The 26,078-nt window shown below is 46.0% G+C and overlaps 1 protein-coding gene across 1 annotated transcript; it reads right to left on the minus strand.

The window, feature by feature from the left end:
• Window positions 1-1,258: 1,258 nt before the first annotated feature.
• On the minus strand, window positions 1,259-14,360 carry LOC311312689 (14-3-3-like protein). The gene is made up of 6 exons (XM_084442663.1): window positions 14,215-14,360; window positions 11,401-11,718; window positions 4,951-5,074; window positions 2,093-2,256; window positions 1,812-1,907; window positions 1,259-1,484 (listed from the first exon to the last, which is right to left on the minus strand). The coding sequence occupies exons 2-6, from the start codon at window positions 11,704-11,706 to the stop codon at window positions 1,428-1,430; spliced, it is 747 nt and encodes a 248-aa protein (XP_084298789.1). The 5' UTR covers window positions 11,707-11,718; window positions 14,215-14,360; the 3' UTR covers window positions 1,259-1,427.
• Window positions 14,361-26,078: the final 11,718 nt, after the last annotated feature.

Raw genomic sequence — 26,078 nt, forward strand, 5'->3', positions numbered from 1 at the left:
GTTGTCACCTGTGGTGGAACATACACTGGCATGATTAAAACCTAGGTAAACTCACGTGGGAGATAATACGGCAGCATTTTATTAAAAGGAATTCTAAGCTGGGCTTGCAGTGGCGTTGCAGTGACATGATCATGTCGTTACATCATTCCTGGTTCACTAGCACAGACTCACTTTCCTGGTTCACTAGCACAGACTCACTTTCCTGGTTCACTAGCACACAGACTCAGTTTGTTTTCTCGGATTCCATTCAATCAATCAAAGCTTTATTTGTATAGCGCATTTCATACCCAGAGGCAACACAATGTGCTTCTCATAGGTGATAGCAGGCTATTGCTGGTAGCATTGATGCTAGGTCACAGAAAACAAGTGGGAAAAAAGCATTAATGAATCATGAATAAGTCAAAACAGGTAAACTTTTAAATTATCTTTTTTTATTCCACATACATGAAATTACATATTTTCCTCCAAATAGCAGTTATGCTTGGGTGTTTGGTATGAAAATTCCAAAGACATGAACAAAGCTAGCCAGCCCAACCTGTCCATTCCTTCCCATTCTCTTTTTAGCCACATGCAGTTTAGGCAAGGATCAAAAGAAAAAAGGTAAAAAATTAAAAATCCAAAACAAATAAAAACCTTAATTGGAAAATCGGTAACCTAGATAAACACATGGGGAAAAAGTCTCACTGCTCTGGTAGTAAAACAGCGACAGCATCTAACATCTGTGCTTGGTCTTTGTTCTTTTTTCGGTTTTCTATACCTCGTAATCGATACGGAAATACAAATGCAGGTCGCCCCAAATGAGGAATAAGAAACTTGAGCAGGTGACGGTATATGGAATGTGTAACCTTTAGTTTCGTCGGAACCGTGCCTGCCATCATCAGTCTTCTCTCTCGCCTACGCATGCACCAGCTGTCAGTTCTCTAGCTACAGACTACAACTGCCGCCTCCGCGGAGGACGCACTGATGTCGCGAACCACAGATGTATCAAGCGATGTGGGTGGTCGTCAAGCACAGCACAGTTAACGTGAATGAACGTACTAGTATAACAGTTCTTCTGACTAAAAAACTTAACTTGCCACATTACACGAGTTTGAGAACCTGCCGCGCCCCCCCTCACCCATGACGGCTACATAACACCCGCTATTGCTCCCCGACATGTAAAACGAGATCAGCAGACAAGCCCTCCGCCCAAAAACGCTTCCCACCCCCTCCCAAACCAAGCTCCCGACCCCCCCCCCCCCACCCACCCCAACCCACATTATTATAAAAGAAGCGTAAACCAATAGAAGAGAGACTGTGGATGGAAACGGAACTAAGAGAGAGAGAGATGGAAGCATGATGATGATGATGATGATGATGATGAGGTGGTCTCAGTGTTGAAGAGCCAGGACGATGACAGGCAGACAGGAATCCCCGGGGGGTCCGGCTCAATCTCTCGGCTCCTCCGCGTCCTCGCCGTCTCCCTGGTTGTCTGAGGTCCACAGCTGGGAGGGGGGTGGAAGAGGAGAGACGTGTCAGAGATACGGGATTCAAGTACGAGTATCTTTACTTCAAACTCAAGAGTTTCAAAGAGACCCAGGTCTCTTTTCTAGTGAGTTCTGTAAATAGCCCCGGAGCTCTGTCATCCAAGCTCTATAAAGTCAGAGGTGCAACAGATCACAGGTGACAAAGGTGACGAACATCCATACATACACTGATCAAGAAAACACATGACCTATTTTGGATTTAAAACGGTATTTTTCACCTAAAAGGTGACAAGTCTGCACCCCTGTAAAGTAATCATGGGTATTGCCATCTCTCGTCATACTTACTGTCAAATTGTCTCTCAGTAGCTGCATGATCAACGTGCTGTCTTTGTACGAGTCTTCACTCAGGTTGTCGAGCTCGGCGATGGCGTCATCGAAGGCCTGTAGGAGATACGAAGACAGAACCGACGTTAGAAAAGCTTTCCCTCCTACCAAACGAACAGTCCAGCTGGTTATGTCTAGCCTATGTTGCCATGTCTAACAGACGCAGTACAACTTTATTACTTGGATATCCAACCAATTTTATGAGGACATGACAAGTTGAGGAGACAGACGAGTGCTCTTACGGTCTTGGCCAGCTTGCAGGCCTGCTCAGGGGAGTTGAGTATCTCGTAGTAGAAGACAGAGAAGTTGAGGGCCAGGCCCAGACGGATGGGGTGGGTCGGTTTCATGTGCTCCTTGCTGATGTCAAACGCAGCTTTGTAGGCCTCTTGGGATTTCGAGATGATCTCTGAGGAGAGAGGAACACTTAGGGGTCAGGGGTCACTCAATGAAATCATTTAGTGAAGATATTAATATGTAGGTTGGAGACATTGAAGCAGCTCCAAGGATGGTAATGTATCTTGAGAGCAGTGGCTGGCTGGCTCCTCCCCCTGGCTGTTCTGTTGCCTAGGCAACAAGCAAGAGAGAGACTATAATGCGCTGCACTGGACCAATGGCAGAGTAGGACTGCAGGAGAGCTTACGCCAAGCTGATATTTCTTTAAAGCTGCATGAGATAACTCGGCACTTTGGCGGCCCCTCTGGTCATGATAAAAACTGCACTGCATTTTAAGAACTGCCCTTTCCCCTCAGTCTCTGTAATGATTTATACAAAACACAATCATGCGTGGAACTGACTAGGCTACTTCTAAGGACTGGACGGTTGGCTTCAGATCATGATTCAGAGATCATGGCATCAGATCAAGGAATCTACCGTAATTCAACTTGGCCCTGACTGCCACCGGACAGTGGAGAAACTCGTGTCCTGGTCCAAGGCGGGGCCGTCTTCGAAAGGAACATGGAAATTCCCCAAAGGAGGTTCCATGTTCCGATTCAGTATGAGGGTGAATGGCATCCCTGCCGAGAAGCACTTCATTCATAGAATGAGGAAGTGAGTCAACAGCATCCGCATTACCGACAACCCGCTGTTTTTTTGCCCATTCAGACAAAGCGGCGGTGTCTCGTAATTCAGGGAATATTGTCAACACATTTGCATATCCAGCCTTCCGTCTGCTCAGCGCTCAACGCTGCTAGTAAAGGCAGAAAGCAACGAGACCCAGACAGTTCACAACCGCCATCTTCAACGGCAGCGCGCGAGCTAGCCGGCGCATGCGTGCTGTGAGAGGAAGAGAAAGCGCCGCTTTTGGGGGAAACTTGTGATCTCATTTGCATGAGAACCAGACAGTGTTGTACAGTGTCAATGGCATGCTGACTAACCAAGAGTGAGCTAAATGACTCATGCACGTTTTGAGACAGAGAACGAACGCAGCCGTACACAACAGACCTACTGTTTGATGAAGGCTGAGCGTTAAAAACACCTTTCTCACACTGTCTGTCCCCGTTGCCAAGCGAGAATGTTTTAGTTGCCGTAGAAGCAGAAAAACATGGCCCCAGCCCCAAAAGTAGATTCAGTGCTCATCCGGCACGTAGCCACTCTACCTGTCGAAACAACAGGGAAAGGCTCTGCCGTCCGAGTCGAGTTACTGACCGCCACCGGACAGGTCATCGCTATGCTAGATCATTCCGGCGGCTGCAGCGAGGGTTGTGGACGTATTCAAATAGGGCAACGGCTGGTCAACAATTCTAGTTGAACGCCGCGTTCCTGCGTTACCAGCGAGGCCAGCGGTTGTCACGTCTGCTGGGACAGCAGGGGAAGACACCTCGGCTCGAAGCGGACACATCAAAGTTTTACGACGGGACCTAAGCTCTTGAGTGGAACCAGTCGTGTTGTACTCACAGGTCACAAAACGCCTTGCATACCGGCTGCGTGAGAGCTAGCCGGCGCATGCGGGCTGTGAGAGACAAAAGCTCCCCTTTCATTCTCGACAATACTGGGAAACTTGCCATCCCATTCACATGCATAGCTGACACTGCAGATCCTTATCGATGATTCTGCCATCGGGGTTATAACCTGTTAAAATGACAAGTCGTAAACGGAAAAAACCCGAAACGAAACGAAAAGCCATCGCATTCACTTCAATGACGGCCGACCAGAAAGTTTTCAAACTTGTCGCCAATCTGCGTGCATGCGTTACACAGTGACCTGGCCTGGATTACACTACTGCGTTTTTCAGCGTTTCCGCCAACAGACTTGCAGTACATAACATTTGCGCCTTGCAATTACACTACCCTGGCCAAAACAAGCCCAGAGCCCAGAGGCCTTGGGATACAGCCGCAGCTTCGAAATCCGGAACTGTGTTCTAGAGTAATAGGCAGATCCAGAGGATTTTATGTATTTGTATTTTGTAATACTGTGTTCACTTCACACTGTAACAAAGAGGTGATTTACGAGTTTGAGCTATATAGTATCTTAGGGGACACTATAGTTAATATCAATTTGGAAATAAGAATAACAGGAGTAACGCACAAAACGGTCGAGTGTATAGTAAAGTAGGATTAACTTGAATGGTATGGGGCCTATTCAATGTTTACAGGTTACCCCCAAAAAGTAGACAGTGACACTTCAAATCATAACCCAAACAATAGTTGACACCTTAAATAATAATATTCTCTACACACAGTTGTTCTCGTCTGCTGTGACGGGTGACGGGTGAAATGAATTTCCCGGCTTCTTTCCCAGATTCAGTTGTGAGTGACTAATAATATGTAACTAAATGTAGTCTTGAGTCAGTAGCTACACCATGCTCTGCACTGTAGCTTTGTGACGTGCCACTCAATCAACAATGACATTGTAGAATGCCAGCCGGGCACCTAGATAAAGTTCAGAATACTGTACTTTATCTACTGTAGGCCTGAGAGAAACAATTATACTGGTTTCAGAGTTCCTCCTGAGTCGAATGAATGAAACGTGTATTTTGTTCCACACAGATTTGAAGCAGGAGGGGAGGGGAGAACAGTGAAGGAAAAGTCATCCAGAGCTGGGACTCCCAAATGTGGTCTCCCTAGTGGGCATGGGGGGACCCCCCCCAAGTCATCGAGCTTACCAGTCTTCTCGTCTCCGTTAGCCACCTCTGCCAGGTAGCGATAGTAGTCGCCCTTCATCTTCATGTAGAAGACTTTGCTCTCCTCTGGTTTGGCGTTCTTGATCAGGAAGTTGTCCAGCAGATCCTGTGGTGGAGAAAACAAGAGAGAAACACACAAATATTAAAGTTACACTGACTGTTAGGGCTGGGTTAAAAAAAATTGAGGAATCGATTCTGAACCAAATGATGACGAATCGATTCATGAATCCCAAAATCAATCTTTTATTTAATGAATGAATGAAGGAATTAATAAATAATTCATTCATTATTCATTCGTTCCAGATAGATCTTTTATTTATCTATACTTTTTCATTTAAGTTGAATAAAAAGTAGGCTACATTAGTGTAACTGCTTTAAGGTAAATTCTTAATGTAAACAGTATCGATACCCAGACCATAGTATTGATGTGTTGCATAACTAGGCAGTCATGTAATTAAGGTTACAGCTAAAAAAAACAGGTTTTAGTAACACTAATCGAATCGATATTGAATCGAATCGTGATAATCGATTCTGAACATTGTGAATCGGAATCGATTCGATTCTTGAAATTTGAATCGATACCCAGCCCTAGTGACTGTGGCACTAGTCAGCTGGTCCCAGATCAGTGAGGAGACCTGCTTCCCGCACAACGATGGACATCCTCGATCCATTCAAATCTGCAGAGCTAGCTGCTAGCTACTCTCAGGCAAAATGAAGCTACCTCAGATAACCTGGGGCTATGGGGGCTTGGATTTTAAAAAGGTCGCATCACAGATGCTTCATACCGCTGAGGGGGGCAGACCAAACTCCCGATGAGCTCTATCGGTGGAAACAGGTCAGAAATAGGTCACTCATTTGCAATTCCACTAGCCTCGCTAAGTAACTAGCGGCCGACAAGCAGGAGCTACCACACTGATGGGCCTGAAACCTACAGTACCACTATGTCACTTCTTAGAACCCAGCTCCCCTACCAACATGTAAGGAACTAGCTGCTAGAAGAAGCTACACACATCACCGTCTGGCTGAAACGTTCTAGACGGCTGTTATAGGCACTAGTTGAGGGGCTGTAAAGAGAAGTCAGGCTAGCATACCAAAACAGATCTTCCCACTCATGCAAGACAAACACAGAGGATTCGTCACGAGTGCTGTAAGCCCCGCCTACAGCAGGCCAGCCCCCCCACCACCCCTGCCCCCGGGGGTAGTGAAAGTGACCGTGTCACCCCCAACCCCCCCCCCCCCCCTCTCAGCGTGTCCATGCGTAGCTAAACTACCCCCTCCTTCTCTTCTCCTCTTGTACCCGTCCATAGATAACGTTCCTCTCCTGCCCCATTCTACTCTCCCCCACCCCACCCCAATAACCTCAGTACGCCAGTGCCTAGCTGGTCCTCCCCCTCTCCTCTCCCAGCACGCCTGGTCCTGTCTGGGGTGGAGGTCAGTGGCTCAGAACGGTAGCTCAGCTGCTGCCAGTGGGGATTAGAGGCCAGTGACTCACCAAGCCGGGCCACATACAGTAACGCTACGTTCCTTTTGTATCAGAGCTCCAGATTTGGCGCCTAGGATGACGTCATTTCCCGGTTGAATGCATTCCAGAACAAAGGTGAAAAAAACATGCAAAACCCACTTTTGCCCCGCGATACCAGTTGATAACTAAAGCTTTTTTGCGCACACACACTGTAGCAACATTGTCTAGTATTAGAAGTTGGACAGTACTGTGTGTACGACTGATTTAATGAGACACAAATAACAGACGCCAGAAGCGCTAATAAGCAGTCTTATTACAGCGTTCCCTTATTGTTGATGCATGGAGTATCCATTGCCTTATCCTTGATTGACGTCAGCAGCTGACGTTGATGACGTCAGGGTAGATTTTTTTCCCCTGAGTACAATGGCGGAAAACCAAGTTCAGGTGACATATTTGATAACGATTTTAAACGTCAAAATTGGGAATCCCATCGTTTTCCATACGAAAGGAACACAGCATACACCATAACTGTACTAGCTTGACATGCATGTGTATGCATGCTGCATACACAACCACAACCCAGGGCTCCTGTTCCCCTGGCCTGCTGGCTCCCTTTGCTCCCCGAGGCAGAGCACTTACGTGACACCATGCCTGGATGATCAAGGGCAAGAGATGGTAGTAGGAATATCAGGTCAATTAGACTGGCCAAGAGACCCATAATGAAGCCTTAAAGGAAAATGCTCGTTTTTGACAACCTGGACCTTATTTACGACATATTATAAGAAGTTTGACTCACCAAGATCACTTTTGTGTAGTTCGGAGGCCTGTAGAAGAAATTTAAAATCCAGCGCGAGCCAGTATATCCATGTAATTGCGTCGGACGGGGCATGGGGAATGCAGTTTCTCAAAATCCATTTTCGGCCGCTAAACGGTTGTTTTCATCAATCAGATTGCATGAATCGACAGTTGAGATTCCTCTACGCCAGCCATTGTTTCGGTTTTCAAATACGTGGTCTGTAGCCTCTGTAATATGATCTTTACACGCCTCTCCCCCACTTGCTCCAGCACGCATGCGCACAGGCCAGCGCGCAGACTGGCTATTCTCCGGCTCACATTCTCTGCGCTACGATCGGATTGTTGATATTCTCGGCACCAACAACGATCGTAGCGCAGAGAATGTGAGGGAGAATAGCCAGTCTGCGCGCTGGCCTGTGCGCATGCGTGCTGGAGCAAGTGGGGGAGAGGCGTGTAAAGATCATATTACAGAGGCTACAGACCACGTATTTGAAAACCGAAAGAATGGCTCGCGTAGAGGAATATCAACTGTCGATTCATGCAATCTGATTGATGAAAACAACCGTTTAGCGGCCGAAAATGGATTTTGAGAAACTGCATTCCCCATGCCCCGTCCGACGCAATTACATGGATATACTGGCTCGCGCTGGATTTTAAATTTCTTCTACAGGCCTCCGAACAACACAAAAGTGATCTTGGTGAGTCAAACTTCTTATAATATGTCGTAAATAAGGTCCAGGTTGTCAAAAACGAGCATTTTCCTTTAATGAACCTCAGATCCATGGTGTGGCCAGAGCCTGATGAACCGACACTGACCCAGTGTTTCCCCTAGGATTCTATTCAGGGGGGTGGTAGGCCCGCCAAAACTACTGTTGTCGCGGGGCGGGCGTGTCACGGACACATGGCAGTAAGGCGTTTGTTAGTAGGGCCCTAGCGATAACTCAAAACTCAAAGATAGTGAAGGGGCGTCAGATTCTGCCAAGGAGTCGGAATTCTGCACCATAATTTCGAGTAGCCTATAAATAAAGCATTCTCTGGTGTTATACTATAGGGGGATGATTCCTCCATTATCTCACACTTCCATCTCATCTAATGCAGATGTATCACTGACTGGCCATAACACCTTGATTAGCTGACCACTGACCAGACAAGAAAGTCTCAGTCCAAAGCAGCAGAGCACTGCTAGTCGTGGGAGAGAGAGAGAGAGAGAGAGAGAGAGAGAGACAGAGAGAGGGAGAGAGAGAGACGGAGAGAGGGAGAGAGAGAGAGAGTCACAGACAGACAGACAGAGACAGACAGAGAGAGAGACACAGAGAGAGAGAGAGAGACAGAGACAGAAAGAGAGAGAAAGAGAGAGAGACAGAGAAAGAGACAGAGAGAGAGAGAGAGAGACAGAGGGGGGAGAGGATAATCATCTGAGGTGAAATGAAAAAGCCTTAATACATTCAGATCTGAAAAACAAAATGGCTAGACTAAGGTGGCATGGTTGTGATGTTCTACCTCCACCTGGCTATGCTCACCACGTTGCCCTTACATCCAACCCTCTGAGATCTCTACGTGTCGAGCCGGCTGAAGAGGCGAGGGGAATGCTCCTCGACAGGTTCCCCTACCTGAGGCAAGGCCTGGGGCTCACCTGACACCTCTCCTCCCCCAGCCTCTCCTCCCCCCGCTTCTCCTCCTCCAGCCTCTCCTCCTCTAGCCTCTCCTCCCCCAGCCTCTCCTCCCCTCCCCCTGCCTCTCCTCTCCTCCCCCAGCCTCTCCTCCCCTCCCCCTGCCTCTCCTCTCCTCCCCCTGCCTCTCCTCCCCCGCCTCTCCTCCCCCAGCCTCTCCTCCTCCAGCCTCTCCTCCCCCTGCCTCTCCAGCCTCTCCTCTCCTCCCCTCCCCCAGCCTCTCCTCCCCCAGCCTCTCCTCCCCCAGCCTCTCCTCCACCTGCCTCTCCAGCCTCTCCTCTCCTCCCCTCCCCCAGCCTCTCCTCCCCCAGCCTCTCCTCCTCCAGCCTCTCCTCCCCCTGCCTCTCCTCCCCCAGCCTCTCCTCCCCCAGCCTCTCCTCCCCCAGCCTCTCCTCTCCTCCCCAGCCTCTCTTCTCCTCCCCAGCCTCTCTTCTCCTCCCCCCTGCCTCTCCTCCCCCAGCCTCTCCTCCCCCAGCCTCCCCTCCCCCAGCCTCTCCTCCCCTCCCCAAGCCTCTCCTCCCCCAGCCTCTCCTCCCCCAGCCTCTCCTCTCCTCCCCAGCCTCTCTTCTCCTCCCCAGCCTCTCTTCTCCTCCCCAGCCTCTCCTCTCCTCCCCCCTGCCTCTCCTCCCCCAGCCTCTCCTCCCCCAGCCTCTCCTCCCCCAGCCTCCCCTCCCCCAGCCTCCCCTCCCCCAGCCTCTCCACCCCTCCCCAAGCCTCTCCTCTCCTCCCCTCCCCAAGCCTCTCCTCCCCTCCCCAAGCCTCTCCTCCCCCAGCCTCCACTCCACACTGGGACAAATGAGATCAGGAATGCCAGGCCCTTGCTCACGGCAGGTAATTAGACCAGGCCCGGCTACTAATCGGGATTATTGTCAAACTATGTTACGTGCAGGGCTAGGAGAGGGATTATGGGAATCATCCTGGACTGAGCACATGTTTTGGTGAATTAACAGGGAAGCCAGCATTAGCAGTTGGGAACCGAGGAGGGCTGGCCCCTGAAAGTCAACGAGTCGAATCGTCAGTCGGAGACGCTTAAGTCGACAGATTCTTAAAAGTTAATTGGTCGTTTTTTTTGCTACAGAGTGGGGCACAGCCCTAGAATTTGATTAGCGCTAAAAAAAAAAAGTAGTCGCCATCGTAGAGTAAATAGATGTAGTTAACTGCCTAGTCTAGTCTGTAAACTTGCTTATTACTTGCTTACAAACCAAATGGAAAACTAGTCAACTTATTACCTACTGCTTAAACTCTCGCCAGCTGACGGCCACAATCATGTTTAGTCTTTTTTTTTGGTTTACATTATTCTGCTGGTAGCCTCTGCAATGATGTAAACCAACCTATCATCCAGGCTAGGAATAATACTTAATTTTTCCTCTTTATTTGATTGACTCCAGTTTAAATCAAGGCGTATTCAGCATATTAAATTTAATATCAGATATATATGGTAATTAGGGAGAAAATGCAACAAAAATAAAAAGGGGAGAAATAAGTAGCTGGTGAATTTTTGCATCCATCCGCCACATTGGCTGATAGGAAAAAAAGTGAATATCAAACCCTGGTTGTAAGAACAAATACAAACTAATCAACTGCTTTTCAATCGCAAAGATCTAGAATGAATGAAAACAAGATCAAGTTGGGGAGCAGTTGTTTTTTGCTCCATTGTCAAGATGTGCTGGTGGACTAAGACCACTCACCTGCCTTGTGATTTATATAAGACAGGCCAATCAATCGTTTTAGACCAAGGATATTACCGTAGCTATTTGTTGTGCAGTAAAAAGAGACTTAATACTGATATAGCGGAGGAAAGAAGGCAGGGAACCCTTCTCCTCTCTGCTATGAGCCTAGCCTACTGTGCGCCAGCAATCACATGCATTTCCAAAACAGAATGTCACCATACAAAACTGCCTTCCTAGATCAATCTTCTTGTATTAACTAAGATAATTAAGATATCCGCTGGAATTTCTCCCCCCCGCAGACAAACTGAGCTCTAACGTCCGCAAAAATGCTTCAGTGACGGCCAAAACATTTTTGTTGACTGCTGCTCAACACATGAGTCTATTCATGCACGCTTTCAAATGTGCAGTTGAGGAGACTGTGGTCAAATCGCCCAACCCTGATGTAGGCTATGGAAAACACTGCAAAAACATGGGGGCACCATATGTAGATGGAGTGTGGGCTAGATGATTCATGTTTAGCATGAAAAATAGACATCTTTATTGTGCTTCCTGCGAGTTTGAGTTAGTTTGACAGCTGTCCCGTCTCCCCTCAGCCTAACGTTAAACATAAGGGAAAAAAGGAGGCGCGAATCTCTGGTTTGAATAGGTGAATCTGATTTGAATCACAAAATTCAGAGTAGGGGACAGCCCTAGAAGAAGCCAATAATGGCGAGCGACCATTTTGGAAATTAACATGGCTTTTCGAGAGGCGGAGGTGGCGCGGCCCTGCCTCCCTGGGAGGTCCCAGCAGCCTGTCCCTCCTCAGCCAGAAGGGACGTCTGTCCTCCCGTCTTACCAGGACGTCCTTGCAGATGTCCTTCAGCTCCTTCTCGATCTGCTCCCGGTACTCCTTGGCCATCTTCTGCTTCTTGTCGCTGCCCTCCGTCTTCTGCTCGATGCTGTACACCACCCTCCAGCTGGAGCGCCGCGCCCCCACCACGTTCTTGTAGGCCACGGACAGCAGGTTGCGCTCCTCGTTGCACAGCTGGGCGCCCTTCTTCGTCACGTCCTTCATGGCGGCGGCCATGTCGTCGTAGCGCTCCGCCTGCTCCGCCAGCCGGGCCTGCTGGACCAGCACCTCCTTCTCTGCCACCTCGGTCATGGCTGTTCAGGACTGGGGGGTGGGGGTGGGGGCAGGTTAGTACTCATCATCATCATCATCATGTATGGTCATGGCTGTTCAGGACTGGGGGGTGGGGGCAGGTTAGTACTCCTCATCATCATGTATGGTCATGGCTATTCAGGACTGGTGGGTGTGGGTGGGGGCAAGTTAGTACTCATCATCCTCATCATGTATGGTCATAGCTATTCAAGAACTATAAAAGGGAAGGGGGTTACATATTATTCATCATTATCCTGTGTGGTCAAGGTATCCCCTTCCCCACACACATCCTCTGACAGCACTGATTTTTTACCATGTTCAACCAATCCCTTCTGCAGAAATATCCAAGCCTGCTTCATCCCCTCAGTACTTCCCTTAGGCCAGTGGTGTAAACAGTAGAAAAACCACCAGATCAAAGCCTGCTGTCTCACTGGAGAGAAATTCTGATCTCAAAATCAAGTGGGACTGGTTCCTATGATAACAGAACATGCCTTTTTAACACTGGAGAAAGGGTATGACACACTAGGAAAAAAACATTAGTTAGCAGGTAGTTAGTGTGGAACAGAAGACTTACACCTCATTGTCAATGAGCATTATAGAGCCCGCTGAATGAACAACTCATTGTTTATTAGTGCGAAGATGAGTAACTGCCACATAAAGGCGAGGTTCAATCAATCCCTTCCTTTCCATTCCTACATGTACACTACATATGTATTCCTCAACACATCAGACATGTAGGCCTACTATTCCTCAACACATCAGACATGTAGGCCTACTATTCCTCAACACATCAGACATGTAGGCCTACTATTCCTCAACACATCAGACATGTAGGCCTACTATTCCTCAACACATCAGACATGTAGGCCTACTATTCCTCAACACATGTATTCATTCAAGCCATGACTTTTGTCTCATTTTCAACAGACCGTTTTTTCCAAGACCAATATTTACCATGCAATGCAATTACGCTTGGCAATAAGGTATGAATGGTATGAAGTATACAGATGAATTCCTCGGTTCCCCTGGGCATGCAATAGCCATTAGAGGGAATAACGCGGATGTGCCACACCCATCTGTACCTGTTATCTAGAATGATTAGCAAGCTAGCTAACGACTATAGTATCTACCTAGGGCCTAAATGTCATAGGACTAAAACTAATACGTAATCTACGACAACCTACCTGTCAGATTCTCTAACTACGCTAGATGTTTACTCTAACGATGCTCCGGTGAGGGTGAGGCCGGGAAAATGGGCTGATCCGGAAATCCTAATGAGTTCAAATCGATTAAACACGTTAACTGGCTATTTATTTAGGTCCCTAGCTGTCTAGACACCTTCAGGGACACGTGAATGGAGCAATGTATAACGTTATAGATGTAATGTAAGCCAGCTAGAACTCGCCACCCAGCTACGAGAATCCAGCTATTCAGGGAGCAGACTATTACCTGGAACCATTGAATGTTCCGTTGGCACATCCATCCCGCGTAGGTCTTTTAATATCCTAAATACATAACTAGCTAACTTAACGGGTTCAAATGATCTAACGCATCCCAATGAAAGTCCGAATAACAATAATTTTTTAATGATTTTTACAATCATACATCTAACGCAGTTACATATCCAGCAACTAGACCGAGCCCTCTCCTCGTGACCTGCAACAAAGGCGGCGGCTGCACTTTCATACTAGTCTGGCTCATCCTGGCTGGGTGGAGACAGCTCACTAGCTCACTAAAGACACAGCTCACTAGCTCACTAGCTCACTAAAGACACAGCTCACTAGCTCACTAAAGACACAGCTCACTAGCTCACTAAAGACACAGCTCACTAAAGACACAGCTCACTAGCTCACTAAAGACACAGCTCACTAGCTCACTAGCTCACTAAAGACACAGCTCACTAGCTCACTAAAGACACAGCTCACTAGCTCACTAGCTCACTAAAGACACAGCTCACTAGCTCACTAGCTCACTAAAGACACAGCTCACTAGCTCACTAAAGACACGTTTCTGGTCCTACGAAGACAGCTAACTCACATCACCAGACAGACTGACAGGTACTAGCTGTCTCTATCACAGCTACACCATCAACCCAGTGGATGCGGATAAATTAATCAACGCAACGTTCAATGTCTGGTTGGCCAACCCGTTAAATCAACTTAACGTAGCATCTTCGGCCACACGGCGTTGCTAGATCCTCTACTGTAACACAACCATGAGGCACCAGTTTAGATCCTCTACTGTAACACAACCATGAGGCACCCGTTTTCGTGCAATTATGATCTGGAAAGTGAAATCAATGTCTGCGATTGGACTGGCCCGAAACTCAGTAACCACATAGTAACGTTAGATATCTAAGTGCTATTGTTCTGTTACAGTGACTAAACAGGTAGTCTAGACAAGCCGCTTAGCTCATCGAACCCCAACATTTCCCTTATATTGCTCACGAACACAGTCGACGGTGTGTATGACGAATATCCCCATATTATGCCTTATTTTGCGTCTTACCTGAGATAAGAGATAGTGGTGTTCCTGATCAAGCTTGCTGATCAACGTTGCAGCTGATTCTCTCAGTCCGTCCGAATATCCACGGGGTTTCCTGCTAGTCACTCTGGCCCCAGACACGACTGGCTACGTATGTTGTGGAGATTTGGGTGTTGTAGCCTACATGGGCGGAGTATTCTTCTGCTTTTTTCTTTTTTTTTTGCTTGCAAGGCTGTAAAGGTGAAAACTCCCAACTCCGAAACACACCGGATGACAAAACGAGTGATCCCATGGAGCAAGAGCAATGACGTCAAAAGGATACCAAGGCAACAGCGGATGATTGACGTGACGGGTTATCGTTGTATTACGGCCTGTGTGCATAAAGGGTTAGTGCGACTTCCTGACTGGCCACATGGCCCTGTCTGGAACACAGCATGCACATCATGGATGTATTGATGCACATATACCTCCAGAGATGGTCTGACAGAATTATACCACTGCTGTCATCCAACTGAGGAGGAGTACCTGAAAAGCCTCTTGAACCAACAGTGAAGGGCATAATGCCATGCCCTGGCCATATTCATGACATCCAAAACCTATTTCACCTCTATGCCTTCTTTACATAACACGTCTTCTGTCTCTTGCACCTATTTACACCAACACCAAGTATGATCTACATCAACCTGGGGTCCGGGCCCCCCCTAGGGGGGCGCCAACAATCGCAGGGGGTGCGCCAGGTCTCAGATAAATCGAGGCCTTAATATCATGTTTAGCTAGACAAATATTTGTGTAAAAGAATCATGTCATTGACATGTTACACAGCAGTTATAACAAAATGCATGATTATGTCTGAAAGGGTCAAAAGCTACAGTACGATTCTACTGTTGACCTCCGTAGGACGCAGACTGGATGTTTTGGGAGGGGACACTAGGGAAGAAAGGTTGGGAACCACAGATCTACATGACTGTCAGCCCTGTGCAATGTGTAGCCTATATGTTTGTTGACCATGCTCAGACCTCCTCAAGCTAACCACACCACAGGACACAGTCTGACAAACAGAAGTGCTATTTCTGCAGTCTAGCCACTTTCCATGGGGGGAAATGAATCTATTTTTTAACTTGTCACATGTTCGACCCTAAGACCATGAGAACAAGTCAGTAACCTATTTAAGTCAAAACATATATCTGATATTGGCTGTGCCGTTGCAGGCTGAATGAACTCATATTAATCACTGTGCCTAGTAGTCTAATTGGATGGTTAAATCCTTGTGTTACCAGGAAGGGCGAGGCTGTGGCTTCATCTGAGAGTTCTGAGATGAAGGTTAAACATGTGAGTCAGTCAGTCATTCAGTCAGAAAGTGAGTGAGTGTTGCATGACTGGTTGAGTAGACAATTCCTCTCCTGTCTCTCCTTCCAGCCACACCCTAAGAGGCACACCGGAGAAACAAGTGACACGAACAAAAGTCTTTTACAAAGTATTTAGATACTGAAATGAATAGAAAATCTCTAGCCTACTTTACATAGATTTGAGGAAGAAAAGGCAGTTCCTGCCAACTGGCACATAGTAAAAGGGTTACACTATTACGTTAATACAAATGCCAAGCGCACATTAATTTCCTTTAAAGATTTGTCCTAGTGAGAAGGAAATTATATTATATATGGTCAATTTATTCAAACCTGTGGGCCCAGTTCTCATAAGGCTCTGCAGAACTAGCCAAGCTTGTTTCGTCCCCTCAGTATTTCCTGGTCCAGTGGTGTAAACAGTAGAAAAACAACCAACATTTAAAAGCCATTGAGTCAAGTAGGATGACTGGTTCCTATGGCAACAGAACAACTGGGGAAAGAGTATGACATGCTAGGGGAAAGAAACATTAGTTAGCCGTTATTGTGGAATAGAAGACCTACACAGCACTGTCACTGAGTGAACAACTTGTTTATTGGAGGGAAGATGAGTAACTGCCACAGCCACATAAAGGCGTGGTTCCTGAGGCTCTCACCATTGTGTGAACTGAGGAATCAGAGCTACCAAACCCCCAGGCTTGTCACCAGCCATGCACCCCCATCCAGGGAGACCATGAAGCACAAACATGAGAGACTAGAAGAGCACAGACAAACTTGCTTCAACTGACGCTACACACCACGTATGAAAATTATACTTGTTATAAGTAATTTAGTAGAAGGTCATGTTTGCCTTAACTGGCATTTAATGACATTTGATGAAACATTTTCTCCCTCAAGGATAAAGTCGTGACAATGGTGACCATAGGAAGACTCAGAGCGCCCCCTGTAGCTACAGGAAAAAGCCTGGGGAAAAAAAACCACAAAAAAACATGAGACATGGGTGTGGGAGCTTTTTCAAAATGAAAAATGGAGGAAATACAATTAAAACCTTTCAATATATAGGAATTTAAGAATAATTTCCACGTAGCACTGTTGCTGCATAAAAATAATTTCTATATGACACTATTGCTACTTAGGCTTAACCAACAACTGTCCCACATTTAATGAATTATAATTTGGTTTATTTGCCAATACAGTAGCATTGTATGGCAAATGCGCAAATATCTATAATGCAGTATTGCATCCGGACTAAAGTGAACATTTTGTGCAGGCAGCATTGTAATAGAAATTGTCCAAGAGACCAACTTGTTTGTGAGTCCCACAGCCTTGGGGAAGAAACTATTCATGGGGTGATAAACCGAAATCTTCTGCCAGATGGGAATTTTTGGAAGATTTGGTGACCAGGGCGAGAGGAGTCACAGATGATCTTTCCTGCTTGCTGACTGGTCCGGTTCTGGATAGGGGCAAGTTGTGTCCGATGGAGACTTTACCAGACCTCAATGTTGTTAGATGAATCAAAAAATATTTATATTTTAAGTCTAACTGAATTCCAAATCAGGTTAATCAGTGCGATTTTAAAATTTCAATCAATTTTCTAGGTCACTGGCAAATAGGCAATTAACTTAGAAATGTTCCCATAGGAAGAAAGTGGTTGTGGAAGTAAGTTTATTTGCTTTAACTAGGTCACTTGATTGGTGCACAGTTGAGGCCTAAAGTTGATGTTGTTGGAGAGTCGATTACGACAATGGAGAAGGATTTTGCCCTTTAACTGAGCAATGCAATGTATGATATACACAACGATCAGCACTTTTTAGCTTTGCAGACTGGCAAGACTCTCTCTCTCTCTTTCTCTCTCTCACTCCATAGATAGAGGGGCGGAGACGTTGGGCTGCCTTATAGCCTCACAGGGGAGTGGGGGGGGGGGGGCAGGGGCGGAGACGTTGGGCTGCCTTCCAGCCTCACAGGGGGGGGGCTGTGTCAAACCTGTTAAACCTGTTAAAGGAAGAGGGGGATCGGCTGCACCCCGCCCTCCCTCCAGGCCCCGCCCCCCCCTCCAGGCCCCGCCCTCCCTCCAGGCCCTGCACGACTCCAGGGCGCTGAAACGGGCCAGGCAGATCATGGCCGACCCCTCCCACCTGGGCTACGCCCTCTTCACACCGCCCCCCTCTGGCAGGAGGCTGCGGTCGTCAAAGACTCGACACACAAACAGCTTTTTCCCCTCGGCCATCAGCCTTATCAACAAGGCTCCCCTCTGACTCTCTCCCCTACCCCCTGCAACTGGTGCACTATACTAAGTACTGTCTCATTTGTAGGCCATATGCACGGCTAGTTTTACACTATATTTGTATTTTGCCCTGTCCTGTCCTGTTTTTGCACTGGTACATTGTTGTGTTGCTGTTGGCTCCACAATGTCTCCAAAAAATACTATGTAAGTCAAGTACAAATGGCAATAAAGACTGCCCACGTCCTCCTTGTGAACAGGTCCCAGTCTGTGGACTGGAGACAGTCCTGTAGGTTCTCCACAGTCTCTCTTGTCCACACCTCCACAGTCCTGGTGGTAACCGACTAATGCCTAGCAAGCGGCCGATAGGTTCATCTACCTCCACACTCTCCTACCAGAGTCGAGACGGGGTGGGTGAGCATGCACCATTAGTCCACTAGGTGCCACAATGTTCCTTTAAACATAATGAGGGGTACAGAATATTTAGCCTTGTTGTGTTGTAATGATGTAGATCCATCACTGCCAAGGATTATTTATTTATTTTTTGCCATTTTTGTTCTTTTTAATTTATTTACAGTTTAGTCATTTTGCTGTACAAGGACAAACAAATAAACAGATTAAAAGAAAGCCAAATGGTAAAAAATCCAAAATTATCTGGAAATTAAGCATTCTGTACTGTATACAGTAGCTTGTGCAAGAATAGGCTATGTTGAGTCATATTCAAGTACTGTAAGAGTCATAATGTGTCCATGTTGGTCATTGTCCTGTCCTCTCTGAGCTCTGAGGCAGAATCAGTCTGTGAGTCAAGGTGCTCCTCTGCCTGACTAAGCTGTGATGTAGAAAGTGGGATTGTCGATGACAGCTACAGTAGCCGTTTGGACCGCATTCGTCTCTCTGCTTCTACTGTCACTGAATCCAGGCTGACCCAAGGACAGAGTCTGTCTCCCTGATCAGTTAGCCCATCCTGTTGGCGTCCACTGCTTTGTTGCCGCTGCCCCGCATAGAAGATGGCATTCGCACCAGCAGACTGGTAGAACATGTTCAGCAATGTTTTACATACATCTAACCTACGCCTCCTCAAGAAGTAAAACTGAATCTTTCCCTTCTTGTGGCCTATGTCTTTCCGGTCCATTCCAGCCTGTTGGACCATATCAACATATACCTCATATACCTGCTGGACCACTCAACATATACCTCATATACCTGCTGGACCACTCAACATATACCTCATATACCTGCTGGACCACTCAACATATACCTCATATACCTGCTGGACCACATCAACATATACCTCATATACCTGCTGGACCATATCAACATATACCTCATATACCTGCTGGACCACTCAACATATACCTCATATACCTGCTGGACCACTCAACATATACCTCATATACCTGCTGGACCACTCAACATATACCTCATATACCTGCTGGACCACTCAACATATACCTCATATACCCTCTGGACCATATCAACATATACCTCATATACCCTCTGGACCATATCAACATATACCTCATATACCTGCTGGACCGCATCAACATATACCTCATATACCTGCTCGACCACATCAACATATACCTCATATACCTGCTGGACCGCATCAACATATACCTCATATACCTGCTGGACCGCATCAACATATACCTCATATACCTGCTGGACCACTCAACATATACCTCATATACCTGCTGGACCACTCAACATATACCTCATATACCTGCTGGACCACTCAACATATACCTCATATACCTGCTGGACCACTCAACATATACCTCATATACCTGCTGGACCACTCAACATATACCTCATATACCTGCTGGACCACTCAACATATGCCTCATATACCTGCTGGACCACTCAACATATACCTCATATACCCTCTGGACCATATCAACATATACCTCATATACCCTCTGGACCATATCAACATATACCTCATATACCTGCTGGACCACTCAACATATACCTCATATACCTGCTGGACCGCATCAACATATACCTCATATACCTGCTGGACCACTCAACATATACCTCATATACCTGCTGGACCACTCAACATATACCTCATATACCTGCTGGACCACTCAACATATACCTCATATACCTGCTGGACCACTCAACATATACCTCATATACCTGCTGGACCACTCAACATATACCTCATATACCTGCTGGACCGCATCAACATATACCTCATATACCTGCTGGACCACTCAACATATACCTCATATACCTGCTGGACCACTCAACATATACCTCATATACCCTCTGGACCATATCAACATATACCTCATATACCCTCTGGACCATATCAACATATACCTCATATACCCTCTGGACCATATCAACATATACCTCATATACCTGCTGGACCACTCAACATATACCTCATATACCCTCTGGACCATATCAACATATACCTCATATACCTGCTGGACCACTCAACATATACCTCATATACCCTCTGGACCATATCAACATATACCTCATATACCTGCTGGACCACTCAACATATACCTCATATACCTGCTGGACCACATCAACATATACCTCATATACCTGCTGACCACATCAACATATACCTCATATACCTGCTGGACCACATCAACATATACCTCATATACCTGCTGGACCACATCAACATATACCTCATATACCTGCTGACCACATCAACATATACCTCATATACCTGCTGGACCACATCAACATATACCTCATATACCTGCTGGACCACATCAACATATACCTCATATACCTGCTGGACCACTCAACATATACCTCATATACCTGCTGGACCACTCAACATATACCTCATATACCTGCTCGACCACATCAACATATACCTCATATACCTGCTGGACCACTCAACATATACCTCATATACCCTCTGGACCATATCAACATATACCTCATATACCTGCTGGACCATATCAACATATACCTCATATACCCTCTGGACCATATCAACATATACCTCATATACCTGCTCGACCACATCAACATATACCTCATATACCTGCTGGACCACATCAACATATACCTGCTGGACCACTCAACATATACCTCATATACCTGCTGGACCACTCAACATATACCTCATATACCTGCTGGACCGCATCAACATATACCTCATATACCTGCTGGACCACTCAACATATACCTCATATACCTGCTGGACCACTCAACATATACCTCATATACCTGCTGGACCACTCAACATATACCTCATATACCCTCTGGACCATATCAACATATACCTCATATACCTGCTGGACCACTCAACATATACCTGCTGGACCACTCAACATTTACCTCATATACCCTCTGGACCACATCAACATATACCTCATATACCCTCTGGACCACTCAACATATACCTCATATACCCTCTGGACCATATCAACATATACCTCATATACCTGCTGGACCACATCAACATATACCTCATATACCTGCTGGACCACTCAACATATACCTCATATACCCTCTGGACCACATCAACATATACCTCATATACCCTCTGGACCACATCAACATATACCTCATATACCTGCTGGACCACATCAACATATACCTGCTGGACCACTCAACATATACCTCATATACCTGCTGGACCACTCAACATATACCTCATATACCTGCTGGACCACTCAACATATACCTCATATACCTGCTGGACCACATCAACATATACCTCATATACCTGCTGGACCACTCAACATATACCTCATATACCTGCTGGACCACTCAACATATACCTCATATACCTGCTGGACCACTCAACATATACCTCATATACCTGCTGGACCACATCAACATATACCTCATATACCTGCTGGACCACTCAACATATACCTCATATACCTGCTCGACCACATCAACATATACCTCATATACCTGCTCGACCACATCAACATATACCTCAGATGAGCCTCGTTCTCAGATCAGCCTTGTTCCTTCTGAAGTCTTCTAGCAGGCTTCTGTATTCCGCCTCCTGGTGCCTCTTTAACACCCCCATGTATCATGTCATGTCAGTATGATCCGAGAAAGGCTGTAGACGCTGTAGCCGACTAAAGACTTCTCAATGGTTAACAATGACTGAGCAGCTGGTTGAGCATACGGAAGATACATATATAATTTAGAACTACCTTTGCCCACATAAGGCGCGAGGGCTATTATAGGGGTCAGGAGCCAAAGCACTTACATGGACACTTGACTCGAACGAACATCCATGGGCTATAAAAAAGATACATCAATGCCAGTTAATGGTTTCTTCTGTTACAAGAGACATATTGAATTTGAGCACTGAGTCGAAAGATTTTATGGTCCTGAAGTAAGGCAGGATGTAATATGAACAAGCGCAAATTCTCAGTTGCTGCAACGATGTAGCCTATATGCACATTTGTGTAGGGGTGCAGACAGACCCATTTTTCGTGGGTCAACCGACCGACAGCGCGAGCTAGAGAAAGAGCTGCTGATCAGAGCTAAAAACAACATCTAAATATGAGCTATCATGTTACCTTCATGTTGTGGTTAAATGCATTAAAAACCTAGAGTAATCTGGCAAACAGGCTAGGGCAGTAGGGGAGAACCGGGTCGGAAGTCGCACTTTTTGGTTTGATTCCATTTACTCCGAAATTAATAGAGATAGAGATTCCACATGTTATGACACACAACTTGCACATGTCCTTCACTATTATCAACTGTAATTTTCGTGCTAGGATATAAGAGCTTAACATAAATAGGGCGAGAACGGACCGAGTGCAATGCGACATTTGTCCCTGCCGAGCGGGACAGAAGTCTCATAGGAGAGGGGCAAACGTCGCACGGCTGTAAAATGTGTCCTATCTCTGTTTTTTGGGCATGAAATTCTCTTTACTTTCAACGAATGTATTATTAGACATAATATCATGTTTGTATCAAAGTAATCAATGTTATAGGTTCAAAATCCATAGAAATAATGCGGGGTTAACAGCAATGTTTGGCGATAGGATAGCCTATCGGCAGGAAATTAATTTATTAGACGAATGGTTAGTCTGCACTAGTCATTTCCTTGTCTCGTTTCCACTTGAATATAACAGCCTATGAGCTGTCTTTCTTCCAGGAATTTAACAGCCTAGCAGCTATCATCCTTTCAGGAAAGACCACCCCTAGTTGACCTCACTTATCCAGGTGCGCGCGGAGACCCTTACCAGTCAGTTGCCAGTGCGTTCGCTCGAAGTGAAATGTCAATTTATCACATCAAGTTGCGTCTGCTTCTCCACAGTATTTAGGCTATAGGTAAGTGATAATCTGCATACAAAGTTGGTCAATAGCATTAGAAAGATCATTAAGAGAGCTTTCATTTGACCTGTTCATTCTGCCCAAATGTCACTCGCGCACCCCTCTGGTTCTAAGCCATCACAACGTGACTTCTGTCCCTCTACGGGACGCGACTTCTGCCCCGCCACGGTCTCCTGTCATTTCTCCCTGGCTTGCAGGCACGACTTGATCGCACGAAACTTGAAACCTATGCTATCATGTAGCCAGCAGATGTGCTAAGAAAAGTGCATATGTTTGCAAACTAATACAAGTGAACACAATTTTACAATCGAAAAATGCTTATGAGACCATTATTTTACTTATATGGGGCAAAAGTGGTTTTCCGTCGTTCTCTCCGTCAAATATGCTGCGATCGCGCCCAAAATTTGAACGGAGCTCGTACACGGTAATATGTGCAGGCATGTTTAACCACGTGATTGCAGGTCCAGTCATTCTGGAGAAAATGGCAACGCGACTTTGGTCCCGCGCGACTTTTGACCCGGTTCTCCCCTACACAATTCCCGCAAGGGGCAGCTTAATTGTCCACCATGGCCCTCCAAATCTCCCCCATATGACTTTTACACACATTGTTCACGTTGTTACCTGGTTTTGTTCTGCCTCTTTTTGTGTATCGTCTTATCTTTGTATACCTGTCTTCCCTGTGTTTAGCTTGTCTTCCCAGCCCATTCTCTAGCCACTTGTTCGCCACAGTCTCACTTCACTCCCTGGCCTAGACTTCTAGTCCCCTCCTTGGGTTTCTCTGGTCCCCTCTAGCTCCCCCTTCTGGCTTCCCCTTGTTTCCGGCCCAGTCCCATTTCCAGTCCCAGCCTCATTCCCTGTTCCCTTTCCTTGTGTCCTAGTTCCCTCTGTCCTTGTCTGCGTGCTCGTCTGCACCTGTGTCTCATTATGTCTTGTTGCACACATCTATCTATCTATCTATCTGTCTGTCTGTCTGTCTGATCTGACTGTAAGCCTACAGTCTAATGGGGTTACGGCCTTCTAGACCCATAGTAGGGTAGACACAGTTAATAAATTAATGTCCCCTTCTATATAGTGTCACAGCCAACTCATGCTTTATGTATACATCATTACAACGCACCCTTGTATTATTAATCAGCATCATCATTATTAAAATTTATTAGCTATCATCATGGGCCGGGTTTCCCGACCGAGTTAAGAAGCACTTAACTCCAAAGTACTTCTTAACTCCCATGCAAAGGGTTGCTTAAGAAGGGTTCCTTAAGAAGGTTCTTTATCGGGAAAACCGGCTAATATCATTTTTTTCCCTGGGTTTCAAGAAGGGCCTCAGATCTCTTGCCTTGGAGACCTTTAGTGGGAAAACAATCACACAATCTAAAACCCATTAAGAGTTAATTTAATTCAAAGTCACAGCTATGTCCCGGGCCAAGAGTCACGTTTCAGAGCTTACATCGCTTACATTGCTTAAGTGAAAATGTGCTTTGATTACTGTAACACTAAACATTAGTAATGCTATTGCATTTGACTAAAGTGGCTTAGTAATCTAATGATGAGTGTTATTTAACAACCGTGCATCTGTAGCCGGTGCAATATAGTTCTGCGTTGTGTTGTTGGTGGGTGATAAACCGCCAGGACTCAAAGGCTGTTTGGTGAACGCTGCTTTATTCTCTCTCTCTGAACACACAGAGAAACACACCGGCTCTAGGTCAGTTTCTCATTTGGATATCGCCTTGTTGTTCGCGGGCTTTCGAAAGAGAGCTGCGCGTGAGGCAAAAGGAACAAAGAAACAGGCTACATCCCCACCCAGTGAGTATGTACCCACCCTTATGCAAAACATGAAAAATAAAACCCATAACCCCTCACGTACCTGAACACACAAAGAAACACACAGGCTCTCGGTCAGTTTCTCATTTGGCTATAGCCTGTAACACAAAATGTGGACTCTTAGTATGTGAAGGTGCATATAAGGCATCAGTTAACTGCTAACAGCTAGCTAGCGGTACAAGCTAGCTAACAGGATATCCAAAGTTAAGAAAATATTATAGTGAAAGAGAAGAATTAACAGAAATTACAAAAACATATTTACAGTAACTGTATTTGGCGTATACCAACGATGGTAAGGCTTATTATCTACAGTAAAACAAATAAAAAGAATCAGAACACAGGGATGCATGCTGTTGTTCGCGGGCTTTCGAAAGAGAGGACTAGCAACAGTGACAACAGTTTCTCTGGGATGGACATTACCACTAGATGGGTGTTTTTGTACAATACCTCAGAAGCTACACCGAACAATAAAACCACTACATATCTCAAAACAACAATGCAGAGACATATTAAAAGGGAAACATCAGAAGATAATATATGTAATTAATGAAAAGAAATAGCCAAGTACCCTATGACCCAGTCCCATGTCCAAATAAGGTGCATCCTGTCTATGGGTCCGGGTGTAATGTGGATAAGGGAAAGATGTGGTGTAATTATATCAACATTGACTTTGTTACACATCATGCGAGGGGCTGTGGTTGAATAACTCCATCTGTATATCACCGATTTCCTCAGACGGGAAGTAGCATGTGTGGTTGGGTAAGCACACCTGGGACCCCCTGAGACTTGAGCAAAGGAGCCCCACAAGGATATGTGCTCTACTCAGTCTACAAAAACAACACAACCTCCAGCGACACATCTGTCAAGCTGCGGAAATGTGCGGATGACGCCACCATCATTGGCCTAATTTCCAGTGAATTTCTCACACTCTTCTCTTTGCGGGCGGTTCTAAACTTCGATACCATGTGGATCGCATTTTTGCAGTTTTGCAAATTATTCCTTCCTTTTTTCACCTAGTCTACAATAACCCAATATCAGCTATGGTAATATACTTCCCTTTCGCAAAATAAGGGGAATAAGAAATATTGATGGATAAATCAGAGTGGAGTCATTTGCGGGCAGTAAAGAGCAAGACAGCGTCCATTAACTCCCACTGCTCCAATTAAGTTGCGAGATTAGCTTCTCTAACTGAACCTTGAAATGGACGTCATTGCTTT

Source organism: Borostomias antarcticus (assembly GCF_949987555.1).
Source record: "Borostomias antarcticus genome assembly, chromosome: 8".
NCBI lineage: Eukaryota > Metazoa > Chordata > Actinopteri > Stomiiformes > Stomiidae > Borostomias > Borostomias antarcticus.

What these genes read in the sequence shown, in the direction of transcription:
- LOC311312689 (XM_084442663.1), bottom strand. Translation starts at nt 11,706, where the DNA reads ATGACCGAGGTGGCAGAGAAGGAGGTGCTGGTCCAGCAGGCCCGGCTG. An exon ending in TAACGGAGACGAGAAGACTG is followed by an intron (nt 2,257 to 4,950) that starts GTAAGCTCGATG and finishes CTCTCTCCTCAG; the next exon opens with AGATCATCTCGAAATCCCAA. An exon ending in CCTGCAAGCTGGCCAAGACC is followed by an intron (nt 1,908 to 2,092) that starts GTAAGAGCACTC and finishes TATCTCCTACAG; the next exon opens with GCCTTCGATGACGCCATCGC.